This window comes from Haliotis rufescens, unplaced genomic scaffold, assembly GCF_023055435.1.
Source record: "Haliotis rufescens isolate VD_foot unplaced genomic scaffold, xgHalRufe1.0.p SCAF_11, whole genome shotgun sequence".
In the NCBI taxonomy this organism is placed as follows: Eukaryota; Metazoa; Mollusca; class Gastropoda; order Lepetellida; family Haliotidae; genus Haliotis; species Haliotis rufescens.
In genome coordinates, this window is record NW_025963791.1 from 11,171,895 (window position 1) to 11,190,154 (window position 18,260).

General features: G+C 41.2%; 1 protein-coding gene across 2 annotated transcripts in view; it reads right to left on the reverse strand.

The window, feature by feature from the left end:
• Window positions 1-224: 224 nt before the first annotated feature.
• LOC124141176 (sodium/calcium exchanger 3-like) overlaps window positions 225-18,260 on the reverse strand; it is a 52,785-nt gene continuing 34,749 nt past the window's right edge. For both annotated transcript variants that reach the window (XM_046509109.2, XM_048392222.1), the window contains 7 exons: window positions 16,206-16,393; window positions 14,546-14,787; window positions 9,667-9,899; window positions 8,751-8,853; window positions 7,647-7,825; window positions 5,549-5,878; window positions 225-4,500 (listed from right to left, as the gene is read on the reverse strand). In XM_046509109.2, coding sequence (XP_046365065.1) covers window positions 4,261-4,500; window positions 5,549-5,878; window positions 7,647-7,825; window positions 8,751-8,853; window positions 9,667-9,899; window positions 14,546-14,787; window positions 16,206-16,393 — 1,515 coding nt within the window. In that variant the 3' untranslated portion in view covers window positions 225-4,260. The remainder of the gene's footprint in view (window positions 4,501-5,548; window positions 5,879-7,646; window positions 7,826-8,750; window positions 8,854-9,666; window positions 9,900-14,545; window positions 14,788-16,205; window positions 16,394-18,260) is intronic.

Here is an 18,260-nt window from a genome sequence, read left to right on the forward strand (position 1 = left end):
TAATTGAGTGGTCTAACCTTTTATACGTAAAAACCTTCTAAAAACCCTCCTTGAGATTTAAATATAATATTACAATGGCTTTTGTCTATAATACGATGCGTATAACAGTTCTTAGAAGCAGCTATAAAAGTCTTTTATAAAATAAGTTACCCACAGTTGTCTCCCCTGGACCTTTGACACAAACAAGTTAACTTTCTCTTTTGACAGACCACACAACATTCTCCATGTGTTAATTAAATGTTTATTATTCATATTTCATAACATAAAGTGTGCACAAATTGTAATTTGAACAGAGTGTCTTCAGAAACAGCATTGTCTCTGGGTGTAAGTTAACAAGTGACACCACGTCACGAATAAGTAAAGAGAGAGTTCTTCCATTCAAGCTGGGATAATATATTGACCAAATAACAATTAATACGAAATAAAATCGTCAACTTATGAAGGTTTATTTCAATTTCTTAATTTCATAATCTATTTAAAGAGTGTTTTGTAAACATTATAAACTTTATTATCAAGGTACTGGAATGTAGAAATTGCGATAGTTTAATATTTTCTTTAAAAGTTACTCTTTTTTCCATGTGGAATACAGTGGACTTGCATACAGAGATACCCCGTCAGTACGGAAACCCTGCTTATCAGATAAACACGGTGGGAGACGTTTATTTATTACTCGCCCGTGAAGAGATCACCCGTTTGATAAACATACAGCTGTATTACACATTGTGTAATACCAAAGCGCGTGCTTATGTACTGCGGGAAAAATATTTCACGGACAAATATTGAAGGCTCCCAACATACCTATTTCAATGACATTGCGTGTAGATATGATTGATCGCTGAGAGGAGCTTAGGTACACACGATGACCCCAGCAACCCTGTTGCAAGGCTGACGTCACATGGCATTGTTTTGCCAGTGGATCTTGCAACAAAATTCCACAAATTACGTCATAGGGCATTGTGACCTTATCTAAACCTTGTGGTGCCGTTAACCGTTCCCGAAGGCAATCGTAGCGCAACGACAGTCGTAGGTCTATGTTAAAGTATGGGAGTTCCGACAACTTTGAATAGCGCTACGACAGCTTTGTGAAACGGACCCTGAATACTAAAAGTGGGCCGTTGTATGGTAATACTATAAAATTTATACGTGTCAGTTTTTGACGTGTTTGAAGTAGGATCGCGTACGTGTCTGCCCCATTCACAAAAATCATGAACGGGAAGTAATAAATAAAATACTAAACTCGCTCCCGTGTAATACCAACTTTATTAAACTCGTGAATAGTTCTCGTATCTGACTTGCTTTCGCTCGTCAGATGCCAGAACTATTCTCTCGTTTAATAAAATAGGTATTACACGGGAGCACGTTAAGTGTTCTCTGTGTACACTTGGAGCAAAATTAAGCACCGCTTTCCTTTGGTATCGTACATTATTTTTTTATAAATACATTTGTTTTGTTTACAAAATGAAATACTCCTTTTGAAATTCAGAAACTGAAACGATCTCTTCTGACTTATCTTGTAAATGTATCATGGCAATATGTTCTTGACAACCTTTATTGCTAACTCTGCTTATTTGAATCATATACTGACCCACAATGAAAACGCATCATCATGTTTTCAAGCATCAAACATGATGTGTTTTTTAAGTCCATCTCCAAACACATCGAATGAGATTCGAACCCGAACGAGAACAGTGTTGTGTTTAATTATATCATGCCTAAATACACAGAACACCTTAATTGTGTAGGCATTTTGCCAACTAAATTTATTATATTAATAATTCGAATATGTGTTTTCAAAGTGTTTCAGTATATGATCCCGAGGCAAGGGAGGTAACTGACTATAAGAGTCCAGTTTCCCAATCAGTTAGCTCCCTTGCCTCAGGAAGACGTATTTGATATGACTTCGTATTTGTGACCGTTTAGTGAAACTTTGTACTAACATTTCACTAGTTATAGGTGGTATCAAAGACATTTATCAAAATAAGTTCGACGTCAATCGTAGATATTTCCAAAAGATACATGAAGGTTCGGAATAAATGAAAGAAAAGGAGCGGTGCTTAACATTTGTCCTGGTGTATACACATATTATTACCTAACCATGATAAAATAATCTGAAAATTTGAAAACCCGAACAATTTCATTTTGAACGGTACTGTCCGGCCAAACGGGATTCCTCATAATACATAATTTATATAACATGGTATTTGGGGTTTTGCTAACTCTTGAGAAAGACAGTATCAAGGTGCGTTTTCGACTCTCATCCCGTTGCAATGATTAGCACGAACTGTGTACTGCGTAATGCTACAGGTAAAGCCATGCGTATTATTGCATGACTTACGTGCAAAACCCCCTTTTTACTGTCTTGAACCCCCAACGTACGTCTATGCTACCCCCATACATTGAAGGGGAATACCATTGGCAATGGCAACGAAGGCAATCTGAGTAAGACGCGAGTATTGTACCATTTCAACCAAACACTTCTGTTCAAAACAAACGTCCGCTCGCGAACAAGCAGTTTTGAGCAGTAGAAAACGTTCACTGACCTCAAATAAGACACACGCATTTCGCCCACGATTATAAGTGCGTTACTAGACTCCCATTCGTGCCCTGTTCGCGAAAGAGGGGATGTTTGGTTTGAACAGTACTGTACAACCCGTCAATATTTATATCACCAACCATCAATATTTTTTTTATTGAAGCATAAACGATATATGGCTCTATAAGCACAGTCGGACTTGTTAAATATACATAAGTATTGGTGCAAAAATATTTATCAAATACTGAATAATGAAATACAATTGCAAATGTGTCATAAAAATCCATAACTATTTCATACACTGTATGTGAATCCACTTTATATACAAATGTGAATTTACGCCTCCATATTTCATCAACATTATATTGCGTTCACTAAACAACTATATTGGAAGAGATCATAAGCTATCACAGATTATTTAACACCCAGGAGATTTCTCAAATGGGAGATAACTCGTACTGGCTCAACAATCAGCAGTTTGTAATGTAAATACGGATACGACCCCTGCCACGCCCAGCTGTGGAGTTTACACACAATAAGCATCGGGGCTTAAATAACATAAGCGTACACACAAGGATTTAAAAAGAGTGTCATTACACGTTACAAAAAAATCGTTTTCGCTATTATACAACTCAACTTTTGACAGGGATGATTTTATTTTTCAATGATATACAAAACTGATTCTCATTCGTCAAGTGTTTATTTAAATAGAATCATATGGCATTATCTAATTATCCATATCAAAAATTGAGTAGTATATTATAATAGGCTGACAAGACGCATTAATATGGCACTAAGTTTTCGATCTGTATAATTTCCAAGACATCACAGACGGATACAGTGCTACAAACTGTTTCTTGCCTGCATAATTAATGGTAATAATTTCCAAAACATTATTGTAAAACACCAATAAGGCGTATGTTGATTTAGAAAATAATCTTGATTCTTAAACACGCAATAACAGTTTGTAATGTCAGGGCAAAACAATGTAGACACTTAATACCGGATAAAGACGAGGAAATTGTCTCACTAGACTAACCACATCCTCGATAATCCAGGGTATTCGTTTAGGAAGTGACGTCTACGTCTCCACATCTCCTATCATTTTCTCTCGCTCGTGTGAGTAAATTGATTGGACGGCTATTTATAGCCTCGCGTGTTTCGAATCGGTCCAGGATTTTTTTAGGAAAATAGAATGAAGATCTTATACATTTACTTGTCGAGGACAAACAACCCACTCGTGTACAAATGTCAACATATCTGAATGTCGACAAGTATCTTTGAATGTCTAAGCGACGACACCTATGAATGTCGACACGACACCTCTAAATGTCCACACGACACATGACTGTCGACATGAAACGCCCGTGTGTTGACACGTGATGATCACGCGCCGATATCAGAATAAGAAGAATGTACAATGATACCCAAAATACTAGATCATCCCCGAATATAAAACAGAAGTGATATCCAATAAGGGGATTTGTGTGACTGGGTGCACTAGTTATGTCAGCCACGCATACCCGTAAAGGGAAATAACTCCAGGGAATACATGTTAAGTAGGGTTACATTACAATTTAGAACTTTCTGAAAATATAGCTTTGAGAAACGAGGCACATATACGAAAGATAGGAAAGTGCCCCCCGTTGAAGCTAGCTTAACACGTGAATCTTAATGAACTGGCTATATTGATATGTTATGACTTCCCGGTTCTACTTTGACGTTGTTCAGATGACGTTAATGATGTTCTGTGCCTGAAGGGATGACAGCACGATGTATAACACCCACATGAGGAACACGAATATGGCACTGCCTATCTTGCCCGCCTTGGGGCCACCAAGTTCAGCCTTGCCCATGGCGGGGAGGTTTCGCCGTAGGAGAAGCACAGCGATGGCGACGACAGATGAGATGGTGTAGAGGATGACCGAGAACACGAGGGATCCTTTTGCGACTTTGAATTGTACTCCCTGAGTATAGAAGATGGTACAGTTTATATTTGAACGCGTATTGCTTGAAATGCTCATGTTTACTTCAGGGTTATAATAAAGTGGCCTTCATACAGATATAGGAGGCACGGATGGCCAAGTCGTCTAAGGCGCCGCGATTCGCTGTGCAGAGTTGCGTCCCATGGGCACGCCAGAAACCCATGATTGTGGGTTCGAATCTCGGTTCGTCCCGATTATGTTTACAGGCCAGGTGTTTCAGCACCATACACGTGCTTTTACCGAAGTAGTGAACGTCTGAGACCTGCATCACTTCGGGCTTTCCTCCCACATTATGCTGACACGCCGTGATATAACTGGAATGATGTTAAAAGCGGCGTTAATCCCAACTCTCTCACTCACTCATATAGAAATGGTTTAATCGTTCCGTGAATTTGAACATCCGGATAAGAATTGGTCTTCAGCAACCCATTATTGTCGAAAGAGGCGACTGACGGGATCGGGTGGTCAGGCTCGCTGACTTGGTTGATACATGTCATCGTATCCAAATTGATAGATGACGTTCATGATGTCAATCACTGGATTGCCTGGTCCAGATTCGATTATTTACAGACCGCCATCATATGGCTGTAATATTACTGAGTTCGGCGTTAAACAACAAACAAACAAAACATGTGTTGATCCCGACGATTACGCTGGGAACGTTGAATTAAGACTAATGGCGTTGTACAATAAACACATTTAAAAATGTGTGTCCATATAATCAATCTGGAATATTTCTTTTGTCAGTGAATTTTGTTTGTTTGTTTGTTGTTTATCGCCGCACACAGCAATACCCCAGCTCTTTGACGGCGGTCTGTAAATAATCGAATCTGGAAAAGACAATCCAGTGGTTGACATCATGAGCATCGATCTACGCAAGTGGGATACGATGACATGCATCAACCAAATCAGCGAGCCTGAGCACCCGATACTGGTAGTCGCCTCTTACGACAAGCATGGGTTGGTGTAGACCTATTCTACCCCGGATCTTCACGGGTCTCTTTCTATTCAGTTAAATCAGAAACCATACCTTAATCTGCCAGTAGATTGTTGCGATGAGCCACGGGAAACCCAGTCCCAGAAACACGTTGACGGAGTTACTGCCGTTGATGTTGCCGATGGAACTGTCTGCGAATCTCTCCATCATTGCTGCCTGGCGACTAGCGAATGTGTCGGGCATGCTTGTGCCCAGTGCTACGAACGTAATGGCGGTGATGGTTGGGGACAGACCAATCAGACATCCGAATATAGATGCAAGGTCGCTTATGAGAGCTGTCAGTAAGCCAATCATCGCCAAGGACACAAGAAAGGTTAACCAGCCTCCGCCGATAGATGGAGGAGGCACGAAAGCAAATAGAACCTGAAAGATGAACATTAAATTACATAATGGTAGATCAGGGCAGGTCAACTGGCCATGTTGGATACCCTACGTCCAGGAGCGTCTGTGTTATGATGGACTGAGTGTTTGTTTGTTTGTTTGTTTGTTCTTTAACGCCGCACTCAGCAATATTCCAGCTTTATGAGGGGCGGTCGGGTAGCCTAGTGGTTAAAGCGTTCGCTCGTCACGCCCATTTCTGCTGTCCCCCGCCGTGATATTGCTGGAATATTGCTAAAAGCGGCGTAAAACCATACTCACTCACTCACTCCAGCTATATGACGGCGGTCTGTAAATAATAGAGTCTGGACTGGACAAACCAGCGATTGACATCATGAGCATTGAACCACACAATTGGGATACGATGGCATACATCAATCAAGTCAGCGAGCCTGACCATCCGATCCTGTTAGTCGCCTCTTACGACAAGCACATTCGCCTTTTACGGCAAGCATGGGTTGCTGAAGGCCTATTCTACCCCGGATCTTCACGGGACGATGAAGTGAGTAACGAGTTGGGTTTAACGCCACCTTTAACATTATTTCAGTGATATCACGGCGTGTCAGCTTGATGTGGCAGAAAACCCCACGGAGATGAAGGTCTAGTATAAAACGTTACCGCCAGGGAATAACCAGTCTTGATTACCCGGCAAAACATGTTCCATGGGGCGTAAAAGTGAAGATTTTATGAATGGATCACTTAATCTCAGTTACGGGGGCACAGGTGGCCCAATCGTCTAAGGCGCCGCGATTCGCCGTGCAGAGTTGCGTCCCTTGGGCACGCCAGAAACCTATGATTGTGGGTTCGAATCCCGGTTCGCCCCGATTATGTTTCTAGGTTTGTCAGCACCATACCCGTGCTCGTTGGTTTCACCGAAGTGGTAAACGTCTGATACCTGCATCACTTCGGGCTTTCCTCCCGCATTAAACTGACACGCCGTGATATAACTGGAATAATGTTAAAAGCGGCGTTAAACCCAACTCACTCACTCACTCACTAATCTCAGTTACGACATCAGGTGTCATCTGTGGTGAAATGAGCGAGGGTATGATGCTGACCATCCTAAAATCAAAATCAGGGCCAATCTGGGATTCGAGCCCACGGTTTCCGTAGCACGCATCGACGCAATTCTGTCGCTTTAGACGACTGGTCCACCAAGTCCTTTTAATACGTAAGCACGTAGAAATATTATAGTTCAAATAAACAAAGTCACATACTTACTGATAGTATATGTTATTTTTACTGCGATTAAACTCTGGTGTCTCTCGGTGAAGTGACACAATTTCATTCTAAAAACATAATTTACTTTTTTTGCCGTTCCCCCTTTTTTATTCTATAAGTATATACATGCCCAATGGACGTTTTATTTCACCCTGAACTCAGCAGAATCCCAGCTATGTCACGGCGGCCTATAAATATTCGAGTCTGGACCAGACACACCAGTGGTTGATATTATGAGCAACATCCCACGCCGTCGGGGCACGGTGACACACTGTCAACCTGGCCACCCGTATTCTGGTCACCCCCGGGGTACATGCTCAAGCAAGACCAAATGCCAGGGATCAATTCAAAACTGTTATTTTACTGGTAAGATATTCGTATGCCTGCTTCAGCATCCTGCGTTACGTGGTTGGACGTTACGCCCAAACTCAACAAGCATTTAGGAAGGATCGAATACATTACATTCATCTGTAGATCGCTGGCCAGATACCCTTGAAGCTTAAGGGACCTTTTTATTTCGAGTATAGCTCACCTTCCAAAAGAATGTGGTGAAGTGCATGATATAGGACAACGCGCTGGCGTTTTCGACGTCGCCGCCATTGACGTTCATGGCGTCATGGAACTGGTCTCCCCACGTGGCGGTGTCGATCTTTAACCCCTGTAGGTTATGCTCAGTCTTCTCCTGGATGCGAGACACCATGGCGCTGAACTCTGAAGGTCAATAGAATCATGGCTACAGTGGGGTTAACGGATGGTGTATGCTATCTTTACAGATTCCAGTTGCCCCGACTCACGAAGACAGTCATATTTACAGGTCGGGTAACTTCGACCATGACTGGTTCTTGACCGTAGTCCATTAATTTGAATGTGCATTCAGTACACTTTACGCCGCTTTGAGCAATATTCCAGCTTAATCACGACGAAAGATACCAAGAATGGGCTTCACACATGGTACCCATGTGGGGAATCGAACTCGCACCTTCGTAGTGACAAGCGCAAGCAATAACCCCATCATCCAAAAGTATAGTTTTTGAAGAAAATGGAAACAAAATCCTTCCACTAAGTTTCGAAACGTTATATTAACTAAAATTAATTGTTTTTGTTGTTCCTTCGGTACATCTCAATGATGATGATATCAGGATCACATTTCGCACCAGCCATAAGGCAGCCATAAGACTTAACAGGACAAAGTTTGGTTGTAAACCTCATGGTTAGTTGGACCAAATAGATTTGTTATCGCGGCAAGTAATTATCATTGTGTTCAAGTGAAATTTCAGTTTTTGTTTGTTCCGCGTCCTGACTCCAATACTCCTGCCTTTTCCATTAAACCCAAAACCAAAGACTAATAATTTCAAAGAATTTGGTTCAGAAGGGGCTCCATATATCAGTAACTTTAGCAAAAGGTGGGTAGTATGTTTCAGAACCGTTTCATGTAACGCAGTTAAAATAAAGACATTTTGACAACAATTGACCACCGCCACAGGATAGTCCAGGGCATCGTTCCACAAATTAAGGATCTTAACGCCGAGGCGATCGTGACTCCCATACTTTACTCCCACACAGACTTATGACAATCGTATCTATTAAAGTTCACTGTGTGGAACAGGGCCCTCGTCACAATGAGGTCTGGCCTTACCTTCGTCGTTGATGATGGTGACAATAGCCCGGGATATCTTCCCGACTTCAGCGCCCCCTGTCGGGGAGGACAAATCAACCTGGAAGTTAGGTTCATGGGAGTTCTGGAAGCAAATGTACAATGTCACTCATGGCATCAACCTCCAGAAGATCATACAGAGGTTGATATAAGGGTAAGTGTGATTTAGCACTATTCCTATAATATAACCACTTGCGAAACTAAGCAATAGCGATGTACTGTGTTGATACAAGACGACGATGCAGTCGGTTCTTTATAGAAGAAACTGTAGAGTGGAGGACACACCCATGTCAAAATGATGTCCAATACAATTCCCTAGTGTTCCCATTGTCCCATATGTTCCCGTGTTTGTTCATGTTAACAATTGACTTGCCTTTGCATGTGTTTGTGACGGGTGCCACGGGTGGGGCACCATTTCGCGAACACCTGGTATCATGACTATTTGATAGTGATTCATTAAAACATGCTGAAGTTAAAGTCGAATGAAATAGTTATTCTTAAGATTATTGAAAGGATTTGTCTTGTTTATTAATAACAATATCAACCTTATTCCCCAACCTAGGGGAAGGAACTCTACTCATTGTTAACTGAATATTATATCCAGACGTAAGAACAGTACTTATATTTCACATGAAGCATTGTAGAGAGTGACGTACGCGCTACGGTGATGTTACGTATTACTTCCTGATGATAAACAGTGAATGTGATGCTTGTTGTTACTTTAAGTGACCTCGACTTTAGAGAAGAAAAAATGAAAAAGAACTTTCCTGTCGCTCTGGGTCTAACTTGAATTTGTTTTGTTGACAGCAGTTAATAGCCTCGTCGGGAAGCAGAAAGATTTATCTTAAAATAAAAATATGTTCCCCCATTTCGGATTTTCTTTGCGGTGGTCACTTGCCTTTATTCCGAATATGTCGAGTGTGACGACCTTGCTGGTTTCGCCATGCTTGAAGCGGATCTTGTCCTCGCCGCCCTGATATTCCAGGCCGCTCTTGGCACTAAGGTCCTTGGTCTTCCACGTCACAGCCACTTCGCCATCAGCGCCGTTTACCCTCTTCACCACCACCTGGGCTTGGCCGCATCCCTCCTTCACAATGTAACTCGGCTTAGAAAACTCAAACTTCCCAGGCTCTGTAAAAATAATAATAATAATGATAATGATAATGATAATGATAATAATAATAATAACGTTGATGATGATGATGATGATGATGATGATGATGATGATGATGATGATGATGATGATGATGATGACCCATTCGCTGCTGGGAGAACAAACCCATATTTAGAACAAATTCACTTCCCTAAGGCGAAACTACATAATATTATTTTATATCCTGTGTTTCATCTTGGGGCAGTCACCCATCCACCGACTCTTCGACACCAGTGTTGTTAAACTCATACTGAATCAGCAGGACTTGGGAGAGAAGGGAAGGAGGGAGGGGGAAGGATGCTAGCAATCACAGCAGCCAGGGCTTCATCAGCAAACGCTATGACGAAAAGGCTACCGACCATTAAGAGGCGTAGTACAGTTCGAATTGGACACTACACAAAAACTTATTCAACTATAAGAAAACTATATCTTAACTGCTTACAGAAATTGAAACCACTTGCTGATAACATTTTAATTATATTTAAAAACTATCATGATGAATATCTTTTGCCATATAGCCTGATCTAAAATGGTTATTGTCCATTTCGAGCTGTTTTATTTGTCAAAAAGGCGTACATGTATCATCCATTGTATATTAATTGTAACAGTCTTGGGAAATAAACAAAAAACAACAACAAAAATAAAATAGTTCTTCATTGTTTGCACTGTGCCTTTATATTATACATATCCAGTAGATGCACTTGTATTTTTACAGGATAATATCATAACCAGAGGTATTCTTTGCGAGCAATACTTAAGCCAGAACAGAACAGAACAGAACTTTATTACGCCCAAGGCTACAAAAAGTAGCATGTTGAGGTTTAACAGGAGATGTGACGTATAATAGTGATGGCAGCTATAATAGTTATTTAAATGTAGCCATTACTATTTTACAATACTTTGATAATTTTTTCAAGAAGATATTATTTTTACAATGAAACACATGTTGAAGTTTAAACATAGATGGATGTACAATAAGAGTCTTTGGTATGTATAATTGTCACACTTCTTTAAAATATTCACATTTAAAAATATAATGATATTCATCCGCAATGTCTTGGCTTTTACAAACAGTACACTTTCTATCTAATAAAGGGGTGTGATTCCATCTTCCACATTCAATCGGTAAATAATGGCAAGAAGTTCTGAAAAGTAGTAGAGGTATGTACACTCGTACATGTTTGGTATTATATCCAGGTGGGCGTGGCTAATCCGGATTATCATTAGTCAGAGCCGGATTATCGGTTTCGCTGGTTTATGCTGCATACAGAACTCAAAACAGGGAGATATGAATTACATATAGGTTAGTGTTTTGACCACAATACGCCATAGCGTTGTTACGTGATTGTTTAAAGAATAAACGTCTCTTGGGGTTCTATTTACGGAGGCAACGCTGGCCAGTATTCTAAGATATAGCTTCTCAAAACATACTTCGACTATTCTCAGAAGCACCAATGTTTGCGACATGTTTGCGACACAAACCACATCTTAGAATATAGTTACAGAGAATCACTATTTGTCTCCCTGTTGCTGCTTATCTGTAAGTAAATATTGCTTGAAACGTCAATATTCTACAAATTGTATGTAAATATGACTGTTTGAATACTTGTGGTTGCTAACCCTCCAGTTGTATTTACCTCGCTGTAACTGATCGGCACAGCGGAAACACTTTAGATCTCGATTTTCATGATAAATCGATGTTCAAGCTGAAAACGTTGGACAGACTTGATATTCACCTAAGCATTGAAAATGTGTTTTATCGATTTTGAAAAGTGGTTGTTTAAAGAGATAAAACCCATATGTACATTGCCATTAGACAAACATACACATATATAATATATGTTATAAAAAAAAACATTGTTGTTTCGCACGTGAAGCTCCTTTGCCTGGCAACTTTTAACAACGCGCGTCATTCATGTGTTTGTCAAGGTAGTTGAGTGAGTGAGTTGGTTTAACGCCGCTTTTAACACTATTACAGTTATATCACGGCGTGTCAGCTTAATGTGGGAGGAAAGCCCGAAGTGATGCAGGTCTCACACGTTTACCACTTTGGTGAAACCCACGAGCACGGGTATGGTGCTGACAAACCTAGAAACATAATCGGGGCGAACCGGGATTCGAACCCACAATCATAGGTTTCTGGCGAGCCCAAGGGACGCAACTCTGCACAGCGAATCGCGGCGCCTTAGACGACTGGGCCACCCGTGCCCCCGTTTGTCAAGGTAGGGGCCATTTACAGCACATACAGTGAATGTTTTTATCAGAACTTATTATTTGAGGATTATCGTACTTTGTCTTAACTATTCTGTGTTTGTTCAAGATTGAAGAAGTTTTCTGAATGATTTAAAAATTGATGGGGAAAGGCCATTTAAAAAATTAACTTGTGATGAGAAACTAAACATTTAGGCGTGACGCGAGAAGCAATACATTACCAATTGTATCGTATAAAGTTTATATGCTGATTTGAAAATAATTGGGTTTTTAACTGATATATGACTTTCCCTCTCAATATCATTTTCCAAATTACATCTGTTGTTTTGGTTTACGGAAATACAGAGCCCTCGTTACTTAGTAACCGCATCTGTCGTATGAACAGAAATTAAGACAGTATTAAGCAATCCATCCATTTGAGAGACAGTGTAACCAGAGACGCTGAGTGAAATTATTGATCATGTAAATATTTGAATCAAATAAAAAATCGAGGGAAAGTGTTCCCGGGATTCGATCCCATATTCCTGCTGAAAATCAGCGAACATGACATACCACTCAAATCCACTCATACAGTCATTAGCCTTGTTCGTGATTATACAGAAGCATTATATAACGCATTCAACTGCTTCCATGTATGTAAAGAGGACTGACTATCTACTTGGAATGGCGACGCCCGTATTGATATATTCTAATTGACACTTTATCCTCCATCGATTAAATGCTTGTGATAGTTGTGGGTCGCAACGTCTTGTTCTTCTGTGGGGCGGTGGGGTAGCCTCGTGGTTAAAGCGTTCGCTCGTCACGCCGAGGACCCGGGTTTTTTTCCCACATGGGTACAATGTGTAAAGCCCATTTCTGGTGTCCCCCGCCGTGATATTGCTGGAATATTGCTAAAAGCGGCGTAAAACCATACACACTCACTCACTATTGTTTTTGTGTGCTATGAATGTTGGTTAAAGCAGATCAGCGCGCCATTTCAAAATTGAGTAATAACCAGTGACTGATTGCATGAGCACATGGGTGACACGATTAGTCGAACTAACGATGCATCGCAGATGTCGATGTCCATATGCTAATTCATCGATGATCAATTATATTACGCACAACACTATCGACGGTTGATATACTTGTAAAAATGTAAGAATGAGCTAGTGAATGAGTAAGTGAGTTGAGGTTAATTGCCGCACACGCCGCACTGAACAGTATTCCAGTTATATCACGGCGTGTCAGGTTAATGTGGAGGAAAGCCCGAAGTGATGAAGGTCTCAGACGTTTGTAACTTTGGGGAAATTCACGAGCACGATCGCAGCTTCCGGGGGTGCTTAAGGGGCGCAACTCTGCACAACGCATGTGTGCGTGTGTGTGTTGTTGTTATTATTGTTTGTATCCGGCTGTTTGTATCGCCTTCAAGCCTTCAATTATTATCATATTACGTCATTAAGTATGACGCCGACCTTCCGCTCTCCGGATACCATCCCGAGGCAAGTGTGTCCACTAGTCTATATCAAAGTAGGCTCGTGTTTTCTGACACTTAAAGTAGGCTTTGATATAGGATTTGGATACTTGTCTCGGGCATTTGCTCTGCGGGCAAACGCTCTACCCGCTGCAACACGGAAGCAATCTGCCTCGTGATAAACAAGAATATCAATACAGAAAAAGAAGCTGAAAGTAAATTAGAGAGTTGGATAGTTGCGGTTGCTGACCCTTCACTTGTACTTATCTCGCTATTCCTTGACGGGAAAGCGGAAACATTCAAGGACTGACTGCTCAATGTCTAAAAGACACGTGAAGATCCGGGTCTTAAATAATTAAATGGCAATATATGCTTCCTGTTGAATATATATGAAACTTTTATATAGAGGGTTGCACTATCGAAGATCTATATTTTTTCTGATTCTTTGAAATATAAAAACATGTCGTGTAACGGCCATACAACCACTTTTGCATAATGTTTACAAAATGCGTATAAAGATTTATTTAAGTCAAAAGCATAAAGGAAAAGAAAATTAACAGGTGATCATCAAAGTGTTCACAACCAGTTCCTCAAGTTTGTCCTACAGGTGAAGATCCGGGGTAGAATAAGTCTTCAGCAACCCATGCTTGCTGGAAAAGTTAACTATGCTTGTCGTAAGAGGCGACTAACGGGATCGGGTGGGCAGGCTTTTAGCGGGTGGTGGACCGCCGTCATATAGCGGGATTACTATATAGCGTTAAACAACAAACAAACAAACAAACAAACAAACCAAGACCAAGTTTGTCTTAGCATAAAAAATACAGTTTTGATTGAATCTTATTTTAAGCCGCTGCAAACATTAGTTCACCTGTATCAGGGCGGTCTGTAAATAATCTAGCCAGACCTATGCAAATTAGTTTTTGATGGCCACTGCGTCAGTATCTATGATCATTCACCTACCGTCATCGTTGACGATGGTGACCTGGTTGATGGAGACCTTCCCCAAGATGACCTCGTCACCTTTGACCTGCTCGGGTTCAAGGAAAAGCTTGACAAAGAAGAACTCGTCCGGTTCCCAGACATCGTCATCCACAATCTCCACATACACGTCCTTGAGACACTCCTTGGGCCCAAAGGTCAGTTTCTGTTTGATTGGCTTGTAGTCGCTTCCCGCCTCCGCCGACCCGTCTATTGTCTCCACGCTGTGGAAGTAATGCAACGCCACATCAACAAGATCACCTTGCTACAATTATCCGTCAAAACAAATGAAATTGACATGGTGCCTATAAATACTTCAGTGCAACTGTTTCGATTTCGCTCTTTGTCAGCCTGTCTTGATGTCAAGTGATTAAGGGAGATTATTGCAGCTTTCTTCCAGCATTATCACGACATTGGACTCGAAGAATGATTCTCTCCCTTTCTCTCGTCTCATCTCTCTTCTTCTTGAATCAAGTTGATATCACGTGATGTAGGTTATAACAGCTTTAAAGGGCGGTGGGGTAGCCTAGTGGTTAAAGCGTTCGCCGAAGATCCGGGTTCGATTTCCAACACGGGTACAATGTTGAAGCTCATTTCTGGTGTCCTTCGCCGTGATATTGCTGGAATATTGCTAAAAGCGGCGTAAAACCACACTCACTCACTCTAACAGCTTTTAGCAATATCCAAGTATTGCCACGGCATTGGACAATAGGTGAGGTGAGGTGAAATTGGGTTTAACGTCGCGTCCAAGATTATTGCACTAATATAGCGACGTGCATGTACGTGTGTGTGTTTGTGTGGCTGCTTGTATTAGTCCGGACTGATGCCGATTTATAGTGCTAGCTCACTGAGATACCATGCCGCAGTTTAACATGAACACCCCACTCAGACACAATATACTGACTCCGAGCCGACCAGTCCTTGTTTTAGCCCCTTAATGCCGAGCGCCAGACAGGGTAACAACAAGTACCATCTTTTAACGTCTTTTGGTATGACGCGGTCGGGGATCGAACCCCGGGCGGACGCTCTACCACTAGACCACGGAGGCTGTTCATTGGACAATAAGAATGTTCTTCACATATAGTACCTACAATGTAAGTAGGTTATTCGATAAACGTTTTAAACACGAGGCTTTTCGTCACAGTCGAGTAATTAATGATATCAATATTAAGCCAATAATTACTTCCTGTAAGCGAATCGCTTTATGGGTCGAACATATGTCATCTGATTATTACAGCGAGGAACTGGACAATGTGTAGTCCGTACAGCCAAGTGGTATTGACGTGCAGACGCCAAGTGTCGTGTCATATATCCACTCCGACAACTGCCGATTCCCCCGGAGAGTTTCGCGTGTCCTCGACACATTCAACGCCTGCTATTTCTACTTCTCCTGCAGCAAATACAACAGCTACTACACCTGCTGCAACTGTAAACCTGCGCCACCTTCTACACCTACTGCACCCAGACAAACTACATCTTCAACGCCTACCACACATGCGACACCTACTCCGCCTGCTGCAAATTCGACACCAAGTGCACCTGCTGCAACTAATATACCTACTGCATATACGACAACTACTACATTTGCTGCAGTCACTACAGCTGCGACACATGCTCCACCTGCTGCAGCTACGACACCTACCCGACTGTGATGGAGCTCTCCACGTCTCCAGACCGCCTCACGCCGAGCCTGACATGACCTTCGTTCTCAAGGACGGCACAGCTCGCGGCCGTGAACTCAATCACGGCCTTTTTCCCAGACTCAGAAATATCAAGGCTGCTTTTCCGGATCCCGGCGTTTCCGTTCTCGTAAACAACGTTTTCGTATAACTGGAATAAATCATTTAAGAATACAGAATGGATAGATACATGTAAATGTTTAATGTGTTTCACTTAATTATTAGAATGCCTAAAGGTTTTAGCCATTAGACTAAATATTATTAAGTAATTGAAAATGGTTTTACATCACAGTAGACTATTATTATGCCAGGATTAGAAGCCGAGAAAATTAAAAAAATGACATTATAGATTTTCGGTTTTGCTTAATCCTATCCTCCTGTGTGTTTGAAAACTAAACATCCAAATTTTGGAATTCGTTATCATAACATAAATGGGCAGATTTTTCAATTTGTAAAATAACTCAAATATTATAGAGTTTTGTAAATTGCCTAAATGAAAATTTCAGTCATTTTCCACACTTATTGTAATATATATAATAATACATACATTTATACAATTAAACAAAAAACGTCATCTATGCAGCTTCATAAAACAGACGTGATTTGTCACCTGTATAATTCTCCCTCAGTTAAAATACCCTAATTTCATTAATTCCGGAGATCGAACAATATCATACATGCATGCATGCACACAAATACATTCTTTGAGGCATATTCTCATCAACACGAACATCGCACCAGAGGGGTCAATGGTGGTAATATGCACATGCATGAACTAATCACGGATACAATGAAGCGTTAATATGATGCTACATGATGAATCATACGTGGTGGGAATATAGAGCATCTAGTCAGTTTATAGATGAAGGGCATATCAAATCAGTATTGACATATTGCAATGCCACGTTGCAGTCGGACAACAGCATAAAGTGCAGGTGTAACACAGTTGACAGGTTTCATGTCCAATAAATGATAGTTTTATTGTTGAATAGCGTGCTCATGTAGAATTTCTTGTCAGAAAACGTGTTGTCTAATGGGCCAACAGTGTACCGAAAAGTGCTACAAGGTACTTGGAAGAACTGACAATACAAAGCAATCGCTGGGTTTGTATTGCAAATATAATAAAATCTGAATATTTGTGTGGTTTGTTTGTGTTTTTTTTCTAAAAGATTTGTTATTGAAAAGATGAGATGAGGTGGGGTGAATTGGGGTTTAAGGTCGGTTTAGGATTATTGTAATTATATTGAGTGATGTGCATGCACTTATGTGTGTGTTGCTGCTTGTTCTAGTCCGGTTTAATAGTGTCAGCCCACTGAGATACCATGCTGCAGTTTAACATGGATACCCGACTTAGACACAGTATACTGACTCAGAGCCGACCAGTCCTTGATTTAGCCACTTAATGCCGAGCGCCAGCAGGGTAACAACAAGTACCATCTTATAACGTCTTTCGGTACGACGCGGTCCGGGGTCGAACCCCAGACCTTCGCTTTCCGCGCGGACGTTTTATCCACTACACCTCATAGGCGGTCTACATGAGAAGAAATGGGTATCAGAAAAGAAAACGAAACTGAAAGTAAATAAGGGAGGTGGATACTTGCGGCTGCTGACCCTTCAGTTGTATTTACCTCTCTACACATGGACGGGAAAGCGGAAACATTCAAGGACTCTGTTTTCAGACTAATCAATGTCGAACCTCGACAGACAGACAGACGCTGTATCCACTTGGCCTTGAATGCGGTCCTATTGTATTGTGATGGTATTTGTCCTTTGATCGCCGTCGATGTATTGATACAACTAATAATGATTCGTGAGAATATCTGGGCCTAAAGGATTTGCCATTGATGTCATTGTGAGACTTGTCTCCCGTGAACAGGTGCTGCTTGAGTTCCCACAAGGGAGATTGGGATACCTTGGGTGGCCCAGTAGTCCAAGGCCCATCATTAGATATGCCGATGTTCAGGCTAACCGGAATCCTTTGGTCGTTGGTTCGAATCCCAGATTTTATCTGGTTATGA